The following is a 16,439-nucleotide window of genomic DNA, read 5'->3' as shown; positions in this document are numbered from 1 at the left end:
ATATCTTTTCTACTGTTGTCTGCCAGTCAAGTTCAATGCATCCCTTATGATAGGTTCAGTAAAAGGCAGGAAGGGACAGAAAGGAAGGGACAGAATAAAATAAGCAAATCCTAGTGTTCATTTATATATATATTTATATATATTGTTAACAAAGAGAGAGAGAGAGCCTGTGGCCTAGGGGTTAAAACAACTGCTTAAGACGCAGTCGGCCCAGGTTCGAATCTCAGAAGGGTATGGCTGACTGATGAGAACAAATAAGTTTGAAATGATCATATCGGTCTCAACAATACAAGAGAATGTTGAAAAACTCCAACTATAGTATATACTTCAGACAAACAGAATAATTCTTTAAAAAAAGAGAGAAAGGACATTGCTACTGTTTCCTAATTTAGATAGCATCATGTAAAACATAGAGAAATAGTACAAAATGGGAAGCTGCAGAAAGGCTGCAAAACTGAATTTTGCTTAATTTAAAACTCTACTTGTCTCATTAAGTTTGAAATGTGAAAGTAGTCTCCTTTTATCCCAAAGGTGCTTTTTCACAAGGCAACTGGAAGACGTTTTGCTTCTCATCCAAGAAGCTTCTTCAGCTCTGAGCTGAAACAAGGGCTGAAGAAGCTTCTTGGATGAGAAATGAAACATCAAAGAAAAGCAAGAAAGTCCAGTTGCCTTGTGAAAAAGTACCTTTGGGATAACTATGACCTGGATGACTGAGAATCTCCATAGACGAGTCGTTTAGAAATTCTTGCTGTCAAATGATTCACTACAAAATTTTACCTGCTAGTGAATACTTGTTTTCAATTGTTGAATACTTGAAATCAATTCTTTTCCTTTTTTAAATAATTGCCTTTCTTCTTTTTTAAAAAAATCAGATTTATGAGATAAAATTAAGTTTCCAGGGATTGAGAAGGACTCTCAGTACCTGGTTGGGGTGAGTTATAGTATTATTACTCTGACAGTTTCTGTTGGCTGTTTCCTACTATGATATAGAGAGTTCTTCTCAACGTACCTGTCACATTATTTAACAGAAGCATAGAAGTCAGATCTCTAACTCAAGCAGCTTGCAATCTAATCCATGTTCAAAAAAAGAGATGTTCCATATGTCTAAACCAACTTACAATAACTTCAGAGCCTTTCTTGTGGGAATGGCAGTTGTTCTATGCCACATTCATGGAACAATCTCAGTTCAAGATATTGTTTACTATTTGAAATTATCAGAGGGATCAACAGATTTAATTCTAACAGTAAAACTAATCTGTTTAAATATAATCCCAAAGGTAATTTTAGTAGTTTAGGTTTTCATACACAGACTTGAAGTCAAGTTATTAGATGGAGACTCAAAAGGACATTTTAATTTATAAAACTCCCACAGTTCTAAAAATTTTGAGTATTTTTAATTTAAAAAGACAGCTGCAGCTTGATTAATTTCTCATCAATACTGGGCAGTATCATTTATTTCATTTAATTATAATTATAATCCACTCCTGAAATATAGTACACCAACAAATAATACTGATATTTTGTAGATAATATTAAATAAATATTAGGTGCATGGTTTTAAAATATTGCATGTCTGATGGTTCCTCACTCATTACAGAATTTACTAAATATTTTATGCAAAGGTAGTCTTAGTGTTAAATTATTGTGGGTGGTCACATAGACCGATGCTTCATGTGTGGGGTTTTTTTGGGGGGAGGACAGCAAGATGGAGAATCTTATTTATCTTATATTTGTATTTTTACGTCCATGAGCAAAAGAGTTAAAAGAAAAAGAAGCAGGATGAAGATACATTATCAGCAATGTAACAACCCACCAGGATTCAATATAAATTGCAAAATGAATATGGAAAATAAATAAATAAGTTTCCTATCTGAATGGAATTGAAATAGAATTTAGAAAATAACTCAGTGATTAAAAGATATATATTTTTGCAAGAATTCCAAAAGGCTTGGGTCTAATCTATGCACAACTAAAATTATTTGTTGATATTTGTAGATATATCTTCATTTAAATGAGACAAATATCACACTCAGAGACGGTTAATATTAACAATAGCAGCAACCTAAAACTTTGGAAAAATATGGAGAAATATCAGCTTTGGGCTAATATGAAGGTAGCTTTTAAATTTTTATAAATTAAAAATAATTTGCCCAGGAAAGCTAGGAAAACACTTATGCTTAGTGCTCAAATTTAAAATTTAAAATGTCTCCCTCATTAAGTCTGGCTTGCCTCTTTGTGACTGCACAATACATCTATGTAGTTTTCTTGACCACATTACAGAAATGGTTTGCCATTGCTTTCCTCTGGGAGAAGAAGTTATTGCTTTTGTTATGACTTCACAATATAAACTCTCATTCTGCTTTTTTTTGGTGATGTTTCACATAAACTTTTTAGCTTTTTGAAAATAACCAAGTCAAATGAATGCATTAATGTCTAGATATTATAGATAAAATAAGGAGATGAGCTAGTCGGTCCTGATAAATAAAGAAAGCATGGATCGAAACAGTTATTCAGGACAATACAAAAAACATAAACATGTTGTTTTTCTGCAGTTAGTATAAGCAATTAATACTGTAACATAATTCTATGTATATTTATATAGAGAAATGCCCACTTGAGAGATATTTAATTGTGTTTAAGCACATATGATGGCAGTTTAGATTGTAAGGAAATTATATATAATATTATTTTACATTGTAACAATAATACATTATACTCCTGTTCACGCTTTTATAAAATTTTGAAAAATGACCAGAAAACGTCTTGTTATAGGACAGCACATCAATAACACAACTGTGCTGTTTTCAGAAAATAAATAACATAAAAACATACCAATTAGACATTGTAGGCATTATTTTTTTCCTTGTAAAAAGTTTACTGTTTGCATAAAAAACTAGTTTCCATAGGAACTTAATAAAAGCTTCTTTTTTAACATACAAGACTTCTAATTTTTGCTATGACAAGTTGACACAGTTTTTTTTCTAAAATATATTATGAACTTCATGGTATATAAAATTCATTCACAGATAACTCTCATGAATATGAAATATACTTTCAAATATATTAGAATGATTAAGTAAAAAAGCACATATTAAATTCAGGTAAAGAGTACAAAGACAAGGACATATTTGTGGATTTAACAGTATTTAAACAGACTGAAGATGAAACACAATTGCTGTTCACACTCACAGCAGTGTAGCTAAAATACTTCCATGATTTTTAGCTGTACTAATTTAAAACTACAAAAAAAATTGATTTAGCAATAACATTAAGCTTGCCTAAAATGATGACCATCTAAATTTTGGGGGAGGGTTGCCTGATTTTGTAGGACACACCTAGCTAATGTATATCCTTGTATATCCTCTTTTATTAATTTGTTCCTACATATTTCACATACGTATTTCACTTTCTAATTTTACTATAATCTTTGTAGACGTTAACAGTACATGAAACTGTTACCTTTGCAAGTGTCCAAGAGAGTCACTTACAGTATTCTTCACCTCTTCCTTCCCAGGCTTTAAAAGTCTCTCTTTTAATGAATTTAACACTTCAAAAGGCATCTTCTGTTCTTTCTTAGATAAATCCTTTTATGTCAATTGATGACTGATCATCATCAATTTTTTTTCAGTTCTAATAGTCTTTTTTTCCTGTTCTGTTCTTTTTTTCTCTTTTCTTCCTTGGGAGAGTGAACTGGCAGATACGTTAATCTTCCAAACAAAATAACCACACCAAAATTATCAGTAGATCCTCCCAAAGATTGTCAATAATTCAGTGCAAATTGCAGGAGGTCTGTTTTGCATTTCTTGTTATTCTGCAGTCTTCAAAGGAATAGACCTGAAAGTGAGTAATCCTGGACCTGATGTTAAGCTTATGCATCTGACTAAAGCACATTATAACATGCTGCTCATCCTCTTTCTAGGCTTTCTTCACACATGTGCTCAGTGATGCTATAGTAACGAACACAATACTGTCTCTCTCTGGCCATTTGAGCTTCTCCCTAGCAAACTTTATTAAACATTTATGCATTCTCCCTCCCAATTTCAAACCATGGCTCCTATTTTGCTCTCTTGTTTTCCTGCTGAACCCCAAATAACGATATTGCTTGACATAAAGAGAGACAAAACAGACGGATGGACACACACACACAAACACACACACACACCTAATATTCCACTTGTGACTGATCTCATTAATGTCTCCCTAATACAGAATCACTATATACTGTACAAATGGTATTGGATACAAACTAGGTCACACTGAAAGTTAGTGGGGGGGGAAGGAAGAAATTGATATTGAATTACATTGAGATGTAAATGCTTCCAACTGAGTTAGCATAAACAAACTGCTCAATTCCCTCTTCTTTCTAAAACAATACACACACAAACATACACATACTGGTGCCAGACCTTCTCATTTTGTTTAAATAAGGATGTAATTATACCAGTTATCCTTAATCTTAATGAAATGTAATGGTATGTAGAAAATACAATTCAGATATTACACTAATATTGTATTAGAGGCCAGGTGTCTTCTCTGTAGAAGTAATTATAGCCAATAGTTATAATTTGTATTTATTATTGTTGTGAATATGGCAATTTGAAATATATTGTACTCGGAGAAATGAAAGAAGAAAATGAAGATGTCAGGATAAGCACTGACATGGTTAATAAACTAAAACCATTTAATAGATAATTAGAAACTTTAAAGGAAGAGTATGATCCAGTAATACCATTGCAATCTCTTGTTTTCTTCTCCCAAACTATATTAGAATCTTCTCAACAGTTTAGGTAATGCCTATAATGGACCTGGTTAATATTTGGATGGGAGATCACCATAGAAGCCCAGGCTGCAAGTCTAAGCAAAGAAGAAGCCCTCACATAAATCCATCCATACATGTCAAGATAATATTGCATCAAAACAACACAAATGCAGTAAACAATGATTTTATCCACCATTATGTAGTATCCTGATATCTGATGCAATTAATAAGCAGTTTTTATATTGTGACATCATGGCACATGGTTTGTTATTCCATACTGAAAGATTTAACGTGTTCCTTATAAAAACTTATAAGTGCCAATTATTAACACTATTGCTAGAATATACTAAATTAGATACTCAAGAGTACAAGAAGTATGGAATAAGGCATTGAAATGTCCAATATCTAAAAATCAAGGGCAAACTATTTGGTGAATTACTTAAATATTTGGATAGTATAGATCAGGGGTGTCAAACTGCCGGCCCGCAGGCCGGACACATCATGATGAAACTGCGCCCACCCCATTGCCAGCAATGGGGAAAAAGTTCTGATACGTTGTGAGTTTGACATGTCTGGTATAGTTGGTAGTAATTTATATAATTAGTTGTCTTTTTTCCTATTGTTCTGCAGTTATATAAATGTTATATCTATATCTATCTATCTATATCTATATATATAGATATCTATATCTATACACACACACACACACACACATATAGATAGATAGATAGATAGATAGATAGATAGATAGATAGATATAGATATAGATATATATAGATATATATAGATATATATATAGATCTAGAGTCTCGGGTTTCTTCCCGCGTTCCTTTCATCTTCAGAAAGTTGTGGCGACGTTTCGACGAAATCCCATCCGTCATCATCAGTGTTCCTCCTGCTGCTTCCATATATATATATATATATATATATATATATATATATATATATATATATATATATATATATATATATACACAGTACACACACATACTTATATATACATATTATATATATATATATATATATATATACACATATGCATATTCACACACACACACACACACACACACACACACACACACACACGCACACACACTGATTCTACATCCAGTGTTGGTCACCATGATGTAAAAAAGATTTTGAGACTCTAGAAAGACTGGATTAGGGACTGGAGGCTAAAACATATAAGGAACGGCTGCTGGAATTGGGTATGTCTAGCTTAATGAAGAGAAGAACAAGGGAGGACATGATAGCAGTGTTCCAATATTTCAGGGGCTGCCACAAAGAAGAGGGAGTCAAGCTATTCTCCAAAGAACCTGAGGGCAGGACAAGAAGCAACGGATGGAAACTGATCAAGGAGAGAAGCAACCTAGAACTAAGGAGAAACTTCCTGACAGTTAGAACAATTAAACAGTGGAACAACCTGACTCCAGAAGCTGTGAATGCTCCAACACTGGAAGTTTTTAAGAAGAGACTGGCCAGCCATTTGTCTGAAATGGTATAGGGTTTCCTTCCTGAGCAGGGGGTTGGACTAGATGACCTCCAAGATCCCTTCCAACTTTATTATTATTATTATTATTATTATTATTATTATTATTATTATTATTATTATTGACATTGATATCACTAATATACATGTTCAATTAGTGCTTGTTTAATATATAAAGTATATGCTTTGGTGAGTGATTAAATTACTTTTTTATTTTCAAATAAAATAAAATATAAAATACACTGATGCATAGGCATTAAAATATATATTATTAAATGAAGTATATATAAAAATAATTAAAATTGTAACTATATGACAATTTAAAAATTTCAGCTCTAGAGACTAAATAGGATATGTAACCATCTCATAGGCTCCCTATTTTCCTGAGATCCCCATACCTGTGTGAAAAACCATGGTTTGAGTGATTTCCTTTATCCTTACCGTATATTAAAAATGGTGCATGTACTAGATCAGAATATTACTAAAATGCACAATAAAACTTTCTCCAAAAATGTATGCAGAGGGGAAAAAATTAGTTAATCCACTGTCTGAAAAAGGAATATTCAGCACTATAGAGGTAGTCCTTACTTAGCTACTTCCTTGGACAGCGACCGTTTGCACTTACAACAATGATGAAAAAGTAAGTTTGTGACCTTACAACTTCAGCAGCATCTCTCTCTGTTACGTTTGTCATTACAATATGCATTTTCCTGTGCAAATTGGAAGCACAGTTGCAACCTGCTCACTTAATGACCTAGTTGCCTGTCCCAACTGAGATTGCTAAATGAGGATTATCTTTTCCCAGTCTGGACCATGCTATGGGTGTTATAGAGTTGTTGGTAGAGGGGAAAATAGGAGGCAGGAACATTAGGTATATTCTGTTGCCTTGAGCTGACCAATGTATCCCCCTCTATCTGGATAAAACTATGAGAATAAGAATATTATTCAAACAAACAAGGACCTGTGACATAACACCGCACACTTAACAATTGTCACCTGGTGACAGAAAAATAGAAGAGAAAGAACTGGAGAAAATCACAAAATACAAAGACCTGCAAAGAGAAGTAGAATGACTATGGCAATAAAAAGTAAATATAATACCAATGCTAATAGTTGTCATGGGTGCCAGTCCAAAACATCTGGAGTACCACCTGAACACCATTGGCATTGAGAAAATCACCATCAGTCTCTCGCAAAGGTAGCTTTACTTGGAATAGTTTATTTTTACAGCAATACCTTTAATATCATCAAACAATTTCTGCCTATCACAGGTCCATGGGAAGGACTTGATAGGTGGATAATAATGCCAGATTCAGTCTAAACATCTGACTGTGCGATCAACCATAATAACAAATAATGAAAATTTTTGTCTTGAGGAAAGCTGGTTTGTTATCTGTTTCTATGTAACATATAGATATCTCTTATTTTAGTTCTTCAACACAAATTCATACTCTCTGTATAAATTCTTTTCAAACCAGGGTTTCTGTGGATTCTGCTACATTCCTTATTTTACTTTAAGCAAAAGCTATTTCTGAGACCACCAATATATTTTTAAATGAACTTAGAATTTTTAAAAAGCCAAAGCTCAACTAATGTTATTTTATATTTTGGAAAAAACAGTATTAACCTAGTAAGGCCTGCTTTCTTGTGGTACAAGTGCTTTCACTTTGACACATCACATGACAACAAAAACAATTTCAAGATTTCAACCGTTGTCCTCCATATAAATGCTGCTGCTAAATTTACTATCTTTGACACTGCTGATATCAGAGACAACTTATGCGACATCAGTGGTGTCCTAGACAATTATTCCAATAGTCTCTAAAACTTGCATCATTTTGCATTAGTGTCACTCAGCCCTTGGATCAATAATACCACCTTCTGGATTTTTTTTTAATTTGCAGCCTCTGGAGACTGCTCCACTAAGGCTACCCAAATGCAAGGTATATTCTGATATTTGTTTGTCTTGCACAATTATTGTTCTGTAATAAACATTATTTTATTGCATCTGTCAAGAAAAATATATAGATTATAATTTTAAGGGTTTATTAGTTTTTTCTTTTCCGTTTGAAAGGGGGGATTTGGGTAAAGCTTTTCGTATGTTGATTTCTCTGCATGTGGTTCTTTGTATTGCTTCTTGGTTTTTAATTTTGTAAATCACCTAAAGTTGAAGCAGTGAGATGGGCTGTAGTATATATTTAATAAATGTAGACCTGTAATACAATATATGGAATATATACAGCTTATGTTTATTCAATTTATAGCTACCTTTCATGTACAAAAACTTAAAGAAATCCATCCATCTATCATCTTTTTCTCCTTCTCCCTCTCTTTCCCTCTTGCTTGCTCTCTAATCTATCGGTATCTCTATCTCAAAATCATATAGTAAGCTTCTCTGGCAGAGGGTGAAGTAGAATTTGAATCTCCTATTCCTAGTCCATTAATTTAACTGAACTACTGATTCTGTGCCTGTATAAGAATACATTTATTATGTTGCATATATGTAGTAGTAGTACTAGTAAATTATCCATTATTACACATATTAATATATATGTGATATATGAATATATTGTATAATCTATAGAGAAAACACACTAGGGGCAATTCCTGCTCTTTTGCTTGCTAAAAGAAGAATAAACACATTTTAGAACGTTACTGTTTAGTAAGTGAGTTGCTCTAGTTGCTGAGATGGGTTATGCAGGAGTTGAATTTATTAATCATATTTATGCACCACCCATCACATAAAAAGGTGACCCTGGACAGCATATAATCAAATCATATAAACAATTAGAAAAATACTGTGAAATGAAAACATTATTTTAATTATTAAAATACAAACATATGGTAGGGACAGCATATCACACACAATGTAGACAAGTCATTAAATCCCCTTTTCCATCAAACTTCTCAAGCTTGGTGACATAACCATGTTTTAAGGGACCTCTAGAAGGACATCGAGGAGGGAGGATCTCTCATCTTGGGGGGAAATGATGCTATCAGAAAATGTCTGTCTCCTGCCTAACATGGTTCCTTAGCAGATGGGACCCAGAGTATGTCTCTTTTGAGATATACAGAAATAATCAGGAAGAGGCAATTATCAATCCTGGCCCCATGTCATGAAGGACTTTAAAGTTTAAAATCAGCATTGCTAATTGTATCTGAAAGCAGCTGGCAGCCAATACAGTTTGAAAAGCATAGGCATGATATATGCCATCCTAGGGCACACATTGGTTGTTTCTAATTTTTTCTTAACTACTCAGTTTATAACAAATGGAGGTAGGAAGAAAATAGAGGGGATTACTCAAAGAGCTACTGAAGGACAAGATTTATTATTAAGAATATTTCTATGCCACCACAATAAGAGATTCCACAATGTGTTTACACAATACAAGTACAGATTAAAATACCCAAGGTAAGAATAAAGCAACTGTAAAAAGTGTAGAAAAATAAAAATCATACAAAGAAGAAATAAAAAAAGGTGGCAACATTCACATCAGGGGAAAGTCTTCAAGAGCTTCCAAAGACCAACAAAAAAGGAACCAACCTGATCTGTTCCATAGTTTTGGTCCTGCTACAGAGAAACAGGACTATTGCATCTTGCCTCAGACCTTTAACCCACCCAAGGGCAGGATTTTTAGCACTGTCACCCTGATAAATCTAACTGGTCAAGCTGATATTGTTCACATCTGCGTTAAATATGCAATTTAGCTGTGGCATCATCTTTTTATGTTTAAATAACTTGATTAAGCATATATTTAGGTAATGTTTGAAAGTTTTAATTTAAAACAAACTTATTCTAAAGTTAGAATATTGAAATTAATTTTTCTAAAAACTGACATTGACAACGTAATAGAATTTATTTTCTGCCAGATTATTTTAAGCTGGGTAACAACCACAAAACTATGCATGAAGTCATTGAAGAATGAATCTTGGTTGATCCTGAAAGTACAGTGAATCTCATTAGTTACATACAGTGAAGTTCAGTGACTCTTATTATATACAGATGCAACCAAAGTACAGATACTCCTCAACTTATCACAGTTTGTTCAGTGACTGCTTAAAAATTACAGGGGCACTGAAAAAAGTGACTTATGACTTTTACAGACTTACAATTGTTGCAGCATCCCTAGTCACATGATCAAAATTTGGACACTTGGCAACTGACTCTTATTTATGACGATTGCAGCGTCCCAGAATCGTGTCACCTTTTATGACTTCTAACAAGCAGTCAATGGGGAAGCCAGTCATTTAATAATCGTGTTACTAACTTAACAACCACAGTGATTCACTTAATAACTGTGGCAAGAAAAGTTATAAAGTGGAGTAAAACTCACTTAAGTGCTTTTAAGAAAGAAATTTTGGGCTCAATTGTGGTCATAAGTCAAGAACTACCTGTATTGGTACCTCTCCATTTTTCCTCCCAAAGAATTCCAATTTGCCTTTAAATAAGTTGAAACTAACACAAGTAAATGGTATCCACCATTCTTTGATCCATAGATCAGAGAGCAGGCACTTTGCTTTTAATGTATGACTTGAATGGAGTCATACATCAATGAAATGAAAATGGTGAATATTTGCTGTATGGAATATAGAATATGTCCATTTTTATTTATTTCTTGGCAAATTGGGATTCTGTGGGGGAAAGAGGAATACCAATATTTAGCCAAGTTGTCATAATTACATTTTATCCCAACTTTATTACTTTATAAGTAATCCAATGCAGCAAACATATATAATACCCCTTCCTTCTGCAATTTTTTCCATAACAGTTACAACTGTAGAAATTATGAAAGGATCACTGGCCTGATAAAAGGAAATTCTTAGGAGTTAGTTATTTGATTTATATCCTGCCCATATTTTGCATGACTCAAGGTGGTACACATGCTTCCTCCTCCTGTTTTTCCTCAACATCCCTGTAAATAGACTTGGGTAAAAGTTCTTTTTCTACCAATATGTTCATATTTTTAAAAATAATATTTATCTAAGTGTTTCTCAACCATGGCAGCTTGAAGGTATATGGAGTTGAACATCTTCAAGTTGCTAAGATTGAGAAACACTGCAAGGTATTCATTCTGATAATATAATTTTATTTTCTTTACTTTATGGAGGCATGATTTTAAAATTAGCTGGCATCACAGCCAGCTACTAAATAAGATTTTCTACTTACTAATTTAATTTACTAGTAAAGTTTAAATGTTCTTTTCAATTAGAACTTCTTCATAGCCAATTGAGAAAAACCTTTAATTTCCATCTAAATATGATCCATTCTCATTTGAAAAACTGAATATATGAAAAAACACAAAACCTTTATTCCAGTAACAGTATCATTGACTTTTTGAAAACTACAGTTATTCATTCACAGTACAAAATAGTAGGAATTTCTTATAACCATCACTGTACATTTTACATATTTTAAGTGTTAACAATTTTAAAAATTGATATCAATATATTTGTTTCAAAAAAACAGCAAAGGTCCAATAAATCAAAATATAATTTCATGTTCCAAATATTTTTCCCATACAAACCACGACACTAGAATCACTTTACACATAAGAATTTGAGTGCTGTATAATTTTAAACATAGAAATTAATGCTTAAAGACTGAACAATTAACTATCAAATATTTTCAATCAGGCCTGAGTTCACAAACAAAAGCTTAATTTTTGTAGGATTGCTTTACTTTTTAAAGTCATGTGCTGCACAAGCTCATCAATATTTAGAAAATATTCATGAGGTCAGATTGGAAGTATGCTATTAGAGTATTATTTTATTTAAAATAATGTATTTGCCTTTTGCCTAGACTGATGTAGCCATAAAATGAACAGGTACAATCAATCATTTGTTATATGGATCATACCTATGGACAACTATAAGCCTGTTGTCACACATCACTGTACACAAATCAAATATCAGAAGCCTTTATTAAAATACATATGTTATTTGCCAGATTTCACTATAGTAAGACCAAAATATTGGATGTACTTTAAAAGAAGCTTGTTTATCCAACTCAACAAATCCAGTTATACCTTGTTTAGAACATAAAATGAAGAATTGCTACAGAAGGAAGAAAAAATAGCATTTTATAATTTTAAGTTCAGAAAAACATGGAAACATCTACTTAAACATTTATGTAATATTTCTTAAATTTTTAACTTTTCTGAGTGAGGTCAGCATCCATCACACTGGTCCTCTTCTTTTGCAGAGAAAAGACAATTTCTTTCCTTTCAAACACATTTCACCTGCATTATTAACTAGGCAGACCTTTGACCCCAAGCTCTTTCTTATGGATGTGGCTCAGTGGCCTATTTTATTCATAAATTTTAGCTCATGTCAGTAGATAGAACTTTATCTTACTTAATGAGATCAGAATTAAATGTTGGTGTTATCTAAAAATATTTTTCTTAACCATCCAAACTTCTGAATCCATATTTAAAAGCACTTTTTTTGTATTCTAAAAAAATTGAGATGAAACAAAACATTTTTACTGTGATTAATGAAATCATTTTTAAAAAGGAGAAATCATGAAATATATCCTACAGAAAAATGCTTCTCGACTTTAAATGTCTTTTTAATTTCCATGGCTTGTGTTAATATTAAAGGTTGATAACATAATATCACAGATATAATCCAAGCATCCTCTTAAGATAGTAGTTCATTTGCTTGACTCACTGTAAAAGAAAAAAGTAATCTGCTCTAAAGGCAGCTGCATCTATTAACAGGCCAAAATATCTTTAAATAAGCCCCATAATATATCCAGGCTCACTGTATCTAAATCAGTTTTAAATGTACACCTCATAGAAGAGACTGAAGAAATATTCTTTTTTCAACAAATCAATGAACTATTTTGGAAACAAGTAATCTTTATTAAAGAGTTATAGTAGTTAGTGAACTATTCATATGCCTCATTTCTTTTTTGTGTCTTATGAAAGCTAGGTAAAATATTTGATTATACAGTTACTATGATATTGGCCATGTATAAAAATGCTTCAAGAACTTTTACACCACTGAGGCATGAAGGATCCCTCCCCATTACAGGTTAACTTCCATCAAATGAAATTTCCACTCATGTCATTAGTTACGATCAAAGCTCTGCTACTTCCAGTGATATAACATTTGAACACAAGTTTTTATTAGTGGGGGGAAGCTAAAGGAAACTTTTTCCATAGCTATCTTAAGAAATTCAAATACATTATAAAAGCTGAATTTTTAACAAACAACAGCATTGTAAAGATATACTAGTATTTTACATTTTTGTAAACATTTTTCATATATTATAGGAAACTTGTATCTTCAATATATTTACTTTTTCTTTTTAAAAAATTGTTTTAATATTTGGGAAATCCTTCTAGACATAAATAAGAAATTTAAAGAAACCTTGAAATATACAAAGAACTGCATATACAGCATATTTAGCATTCATAATTTTTACACATGTGGCTAATTAAACGTACTTCAACAAAATATTGACAGTACATAAATAGCACAAGTGATTTTTTTATGATAAATAATATTATCACTGGTCCAAAGATACAAAATAAAAGTACTAAGGCAGAAAAATAAAGTAAATCCTTAAGATATATTTAACACCATTACCGTTTATAAATTGAAATATAATTTAAGAAAATAAAATTCACATTCACAGCATAAGCACCTTTGGTTTCTTAAGCAGCAAATGGAAACAGTTTAAACAATGAAAGATACTGAAAATAAAGTGTTAGCTTTCTTTCCAACAAAAAGGTTACACACATCAATATAATTTGCTACATTCCAAAAAATTGTGTATGATAGATCACCAATGTTCTGGGAAAGAAATAAAGGGGGGAAACTTCCCTTTTCCTCAATAAAGCAGTATTTACTATTGGTTTTTACTTAAAGAAAGCTTTTACACTAAAAACTATATTCAGATGCAAGTTGATTGTTTTCTCCAAATTGATGTAAAAAGTTTATTCTTCTATATATTCCGACAGGGTGTCAATGAGGAAAAACAACATTTCACTAAATAACATTGTCTTATTTAAAACTCATCTACTCAAATCTGAAGAAACAAAAAGGCTTCTGCCAATGGCAATAAAATCTGATTCCCTAACAAATATTTATATGAAGATGTACTGCTTGTACTTTAAATATCCAGAAACGTTACCAGCTTTGCTGCTCAACTGTTCCATCAATATGCAACTGTACTATTTTAATGGTTGGATATCAAATATAATAAGCATGATAAAATTAACTAAGCCTTTTAAATAACATTTTTAAAGTTTATGCCAAAAATGTAAGTGCTCTGGTTGGGCAGATGTTTAGATATTAAGAGGTAAATCAGAGCATTCAGTCTGCAGTATTTTTCAATGTAAAAAACCTCTATTCTACAAATATTTTCAGAACATTCTCTGTTGGGGAAGAATGTTTTAGGATAAATAATTGTGGTTTTGTCCACCAATTTTAACTCTCATATTTTCCCAGAAAATGCCATATTAATACATTCAACCACAAGTCATTTTTATTTCTAACTAGATATATCAAATTCAGACAGAGGAAAATTCAAAAGCCAAGGTTCAACATACTTCAGGTGCATATGCTGGACCCTGGGTTGCTGATAAATCATTTGGTTGTATCTGTAGAAATACACAGTAATTAGGATATCTAAAGGAAACATAACAATTGGCCTCTGCTATGTAACAGGTGATGTAGTATTTATACGATTATTGGATGACATATTTGCTGTTGGCTACACGTTGGTAATTTCAGTGAAACTAGCAGTACTAAAGAAATTCTGGCTTATGTAAAAATTTCCATGCCAACTCCAGAAGGCAGAAATCCCACATTACCACCTAGTCACTTAGTACACACATTTTCAGGCCTTGTGGATTTGAACAACCCAGTTTGCAACTGGTAGCAAATTATCTGACCATGTTTATCAGTAGAAGTTAGCAAGACCAATCAGCACGTAAATGCCTAAAATTGGTAGACATGCAGTCTTTATTAATCATTACTCTGGGTGCTCAGATTGATACAACCTGATTTGAAAACAATGAAATTTAGGGCAGAGGCTTGTAATTACTTAAGAAAAGTAAACAGATAGACAAATGAAATATATTAGTCACTGTGGAAATATTTCTCTCATGTTCATTTCATTATATCAAATTTATCCAAATCAGCTTTTTAACAGGCATAACAATGTTAATCATCTTGCTCACAATTATAACTATTATCCAAAGAGGTCATTTAAGTCCTTGCTAGCTGAGCTGCTGTTTATCATGCTGTTCGTTGGTTGTGTAAAGTTCTGAGGATTAAAGAAAGGATTTCCCTGTAAGCCAAAGCCAGTTTGTCCCATTATATTCATCTGTGTTCCCAAAGGACAACTGTTGGTACCCTGAGGAGGTGCAAATTGATTAAGCCATTGGTTTGTTTTCTGTTGTGACAACTGATTCATACTAACTTTGGGTTTTTGAGGCCCAAATAGGCTATCTAAAGCAGACATATCAGATGGCCTGCTTTGCTGCACAACTGGTGATGTAGTGTTCAAAGGGCTATAAGATGGCATGTTTGCTGTTGGTAACATATTCATGTTAGTTATTCCAGTGACACCAGTATTACCAAAGAAATTCTGGCTTGTGGTACCAATCCCCATGCCAAATCCAGAAGGCTGAAACCCCATATTAGCATTTAGTCCATTTCTCTTAGTGTTTTCAACAGATGATGGAAAACCCATTCCAATACCCACTGAAGAAAAGCTACTTGAAGAAGGTACTTTAGGTTTGCTGATGGGTTGAGTGGTCAATGAAGCTATGTTATCTCTCAGCGTATCAGTCAAGTCCTTTGTCTAAAAATACAAGACAATTAAAATCATTTTATAGCAGCATCAATTATGTTTAATAATAAACACCAATGAAATAATTTTATTTTAAAACTAGACATAGTTCTTGACATATGACTATAATTGAACCTGCAATTTCAATGTTAAGTTGTGATGGTCACCACATGTCTTCACCCAATTTTACAATTGAAGTGGTCTTTAGAAGATGGGGTTCAAAAAGCAAGCACATTGATTGCTATAGAGCATTTTGTGCCAAGACCAGGAAGTAAAGACTGGTTTCTGGCAGAAACATCATAAATTGCAGTCAAGTAATTGTTGGAATGTAAATGCTGGCTGGTTACCAAGCACCCAAAATATGGCCACATGACTACAGGGAGAGG

At 32.6% G+C, this 16,439-nt stretch overlaps 2 protein-coding genes across 5 annotated transcripts in view; both read right to left on the bottom strand.

Moving 5' to 3' along the window:
• Positions 1–4,073, bottom strand: part of SLC17A8 (solute carrier family 17 member 8) — a 29,862-nt gene extending 25,789 nt beyond the window's left edge. The window contains exon 1 of the mRNA XM_083366527.1: positions 3,460–4,073. Within this exon, the coding sequence (XP_083222653.1) occupies positions 3,460–3,560 (101 nt within the window). The 5' untranslated portion in view covers positions 3,561–4,073. The remainder of the gene's footprint in view (positions 1–3,459) is intronic.
• A 4,971-nt stretch (positions 4,074–9,044) lies between these two features.
• The window catches only part of SCYL2 (SCY1 like pseudokinase 2), a 44,070-nt gene continuing 36,675 nt past the window's right edge, over positions 9,045–16,439 (bottom strand). For all 4 annotated transcript variants that reach the window (XM_083366742.1, XM_083366744.1, XM_083366745.1 and 1 more), the window contains one exon: positions 9,045–16,065. In XM_083366742.1, the coding sequence (XP_083222868.1) occupies positions 15,451–16,065 (615 nt within the window). In that variant the 3' untranslated portion in view covers positions 9,045–15,450. The remainder of the gene's footprint in view (positions 16,066–16,439) is intronic.

This window comes from Vipera ursinii, assembly GCF_947247035.1.
Source record: "Vipera ursinii genome assembly, chromosome: 6".
Taxonomy (NCBI): Eukaryota; Metazoa; Chordata; class Lepidosauria; order Squamata; family Viperidae; genus Vipera; species Vipera ursinii.
This window is presented reverse-complemented; position numbering and strand designations above follow the sequence as displayed.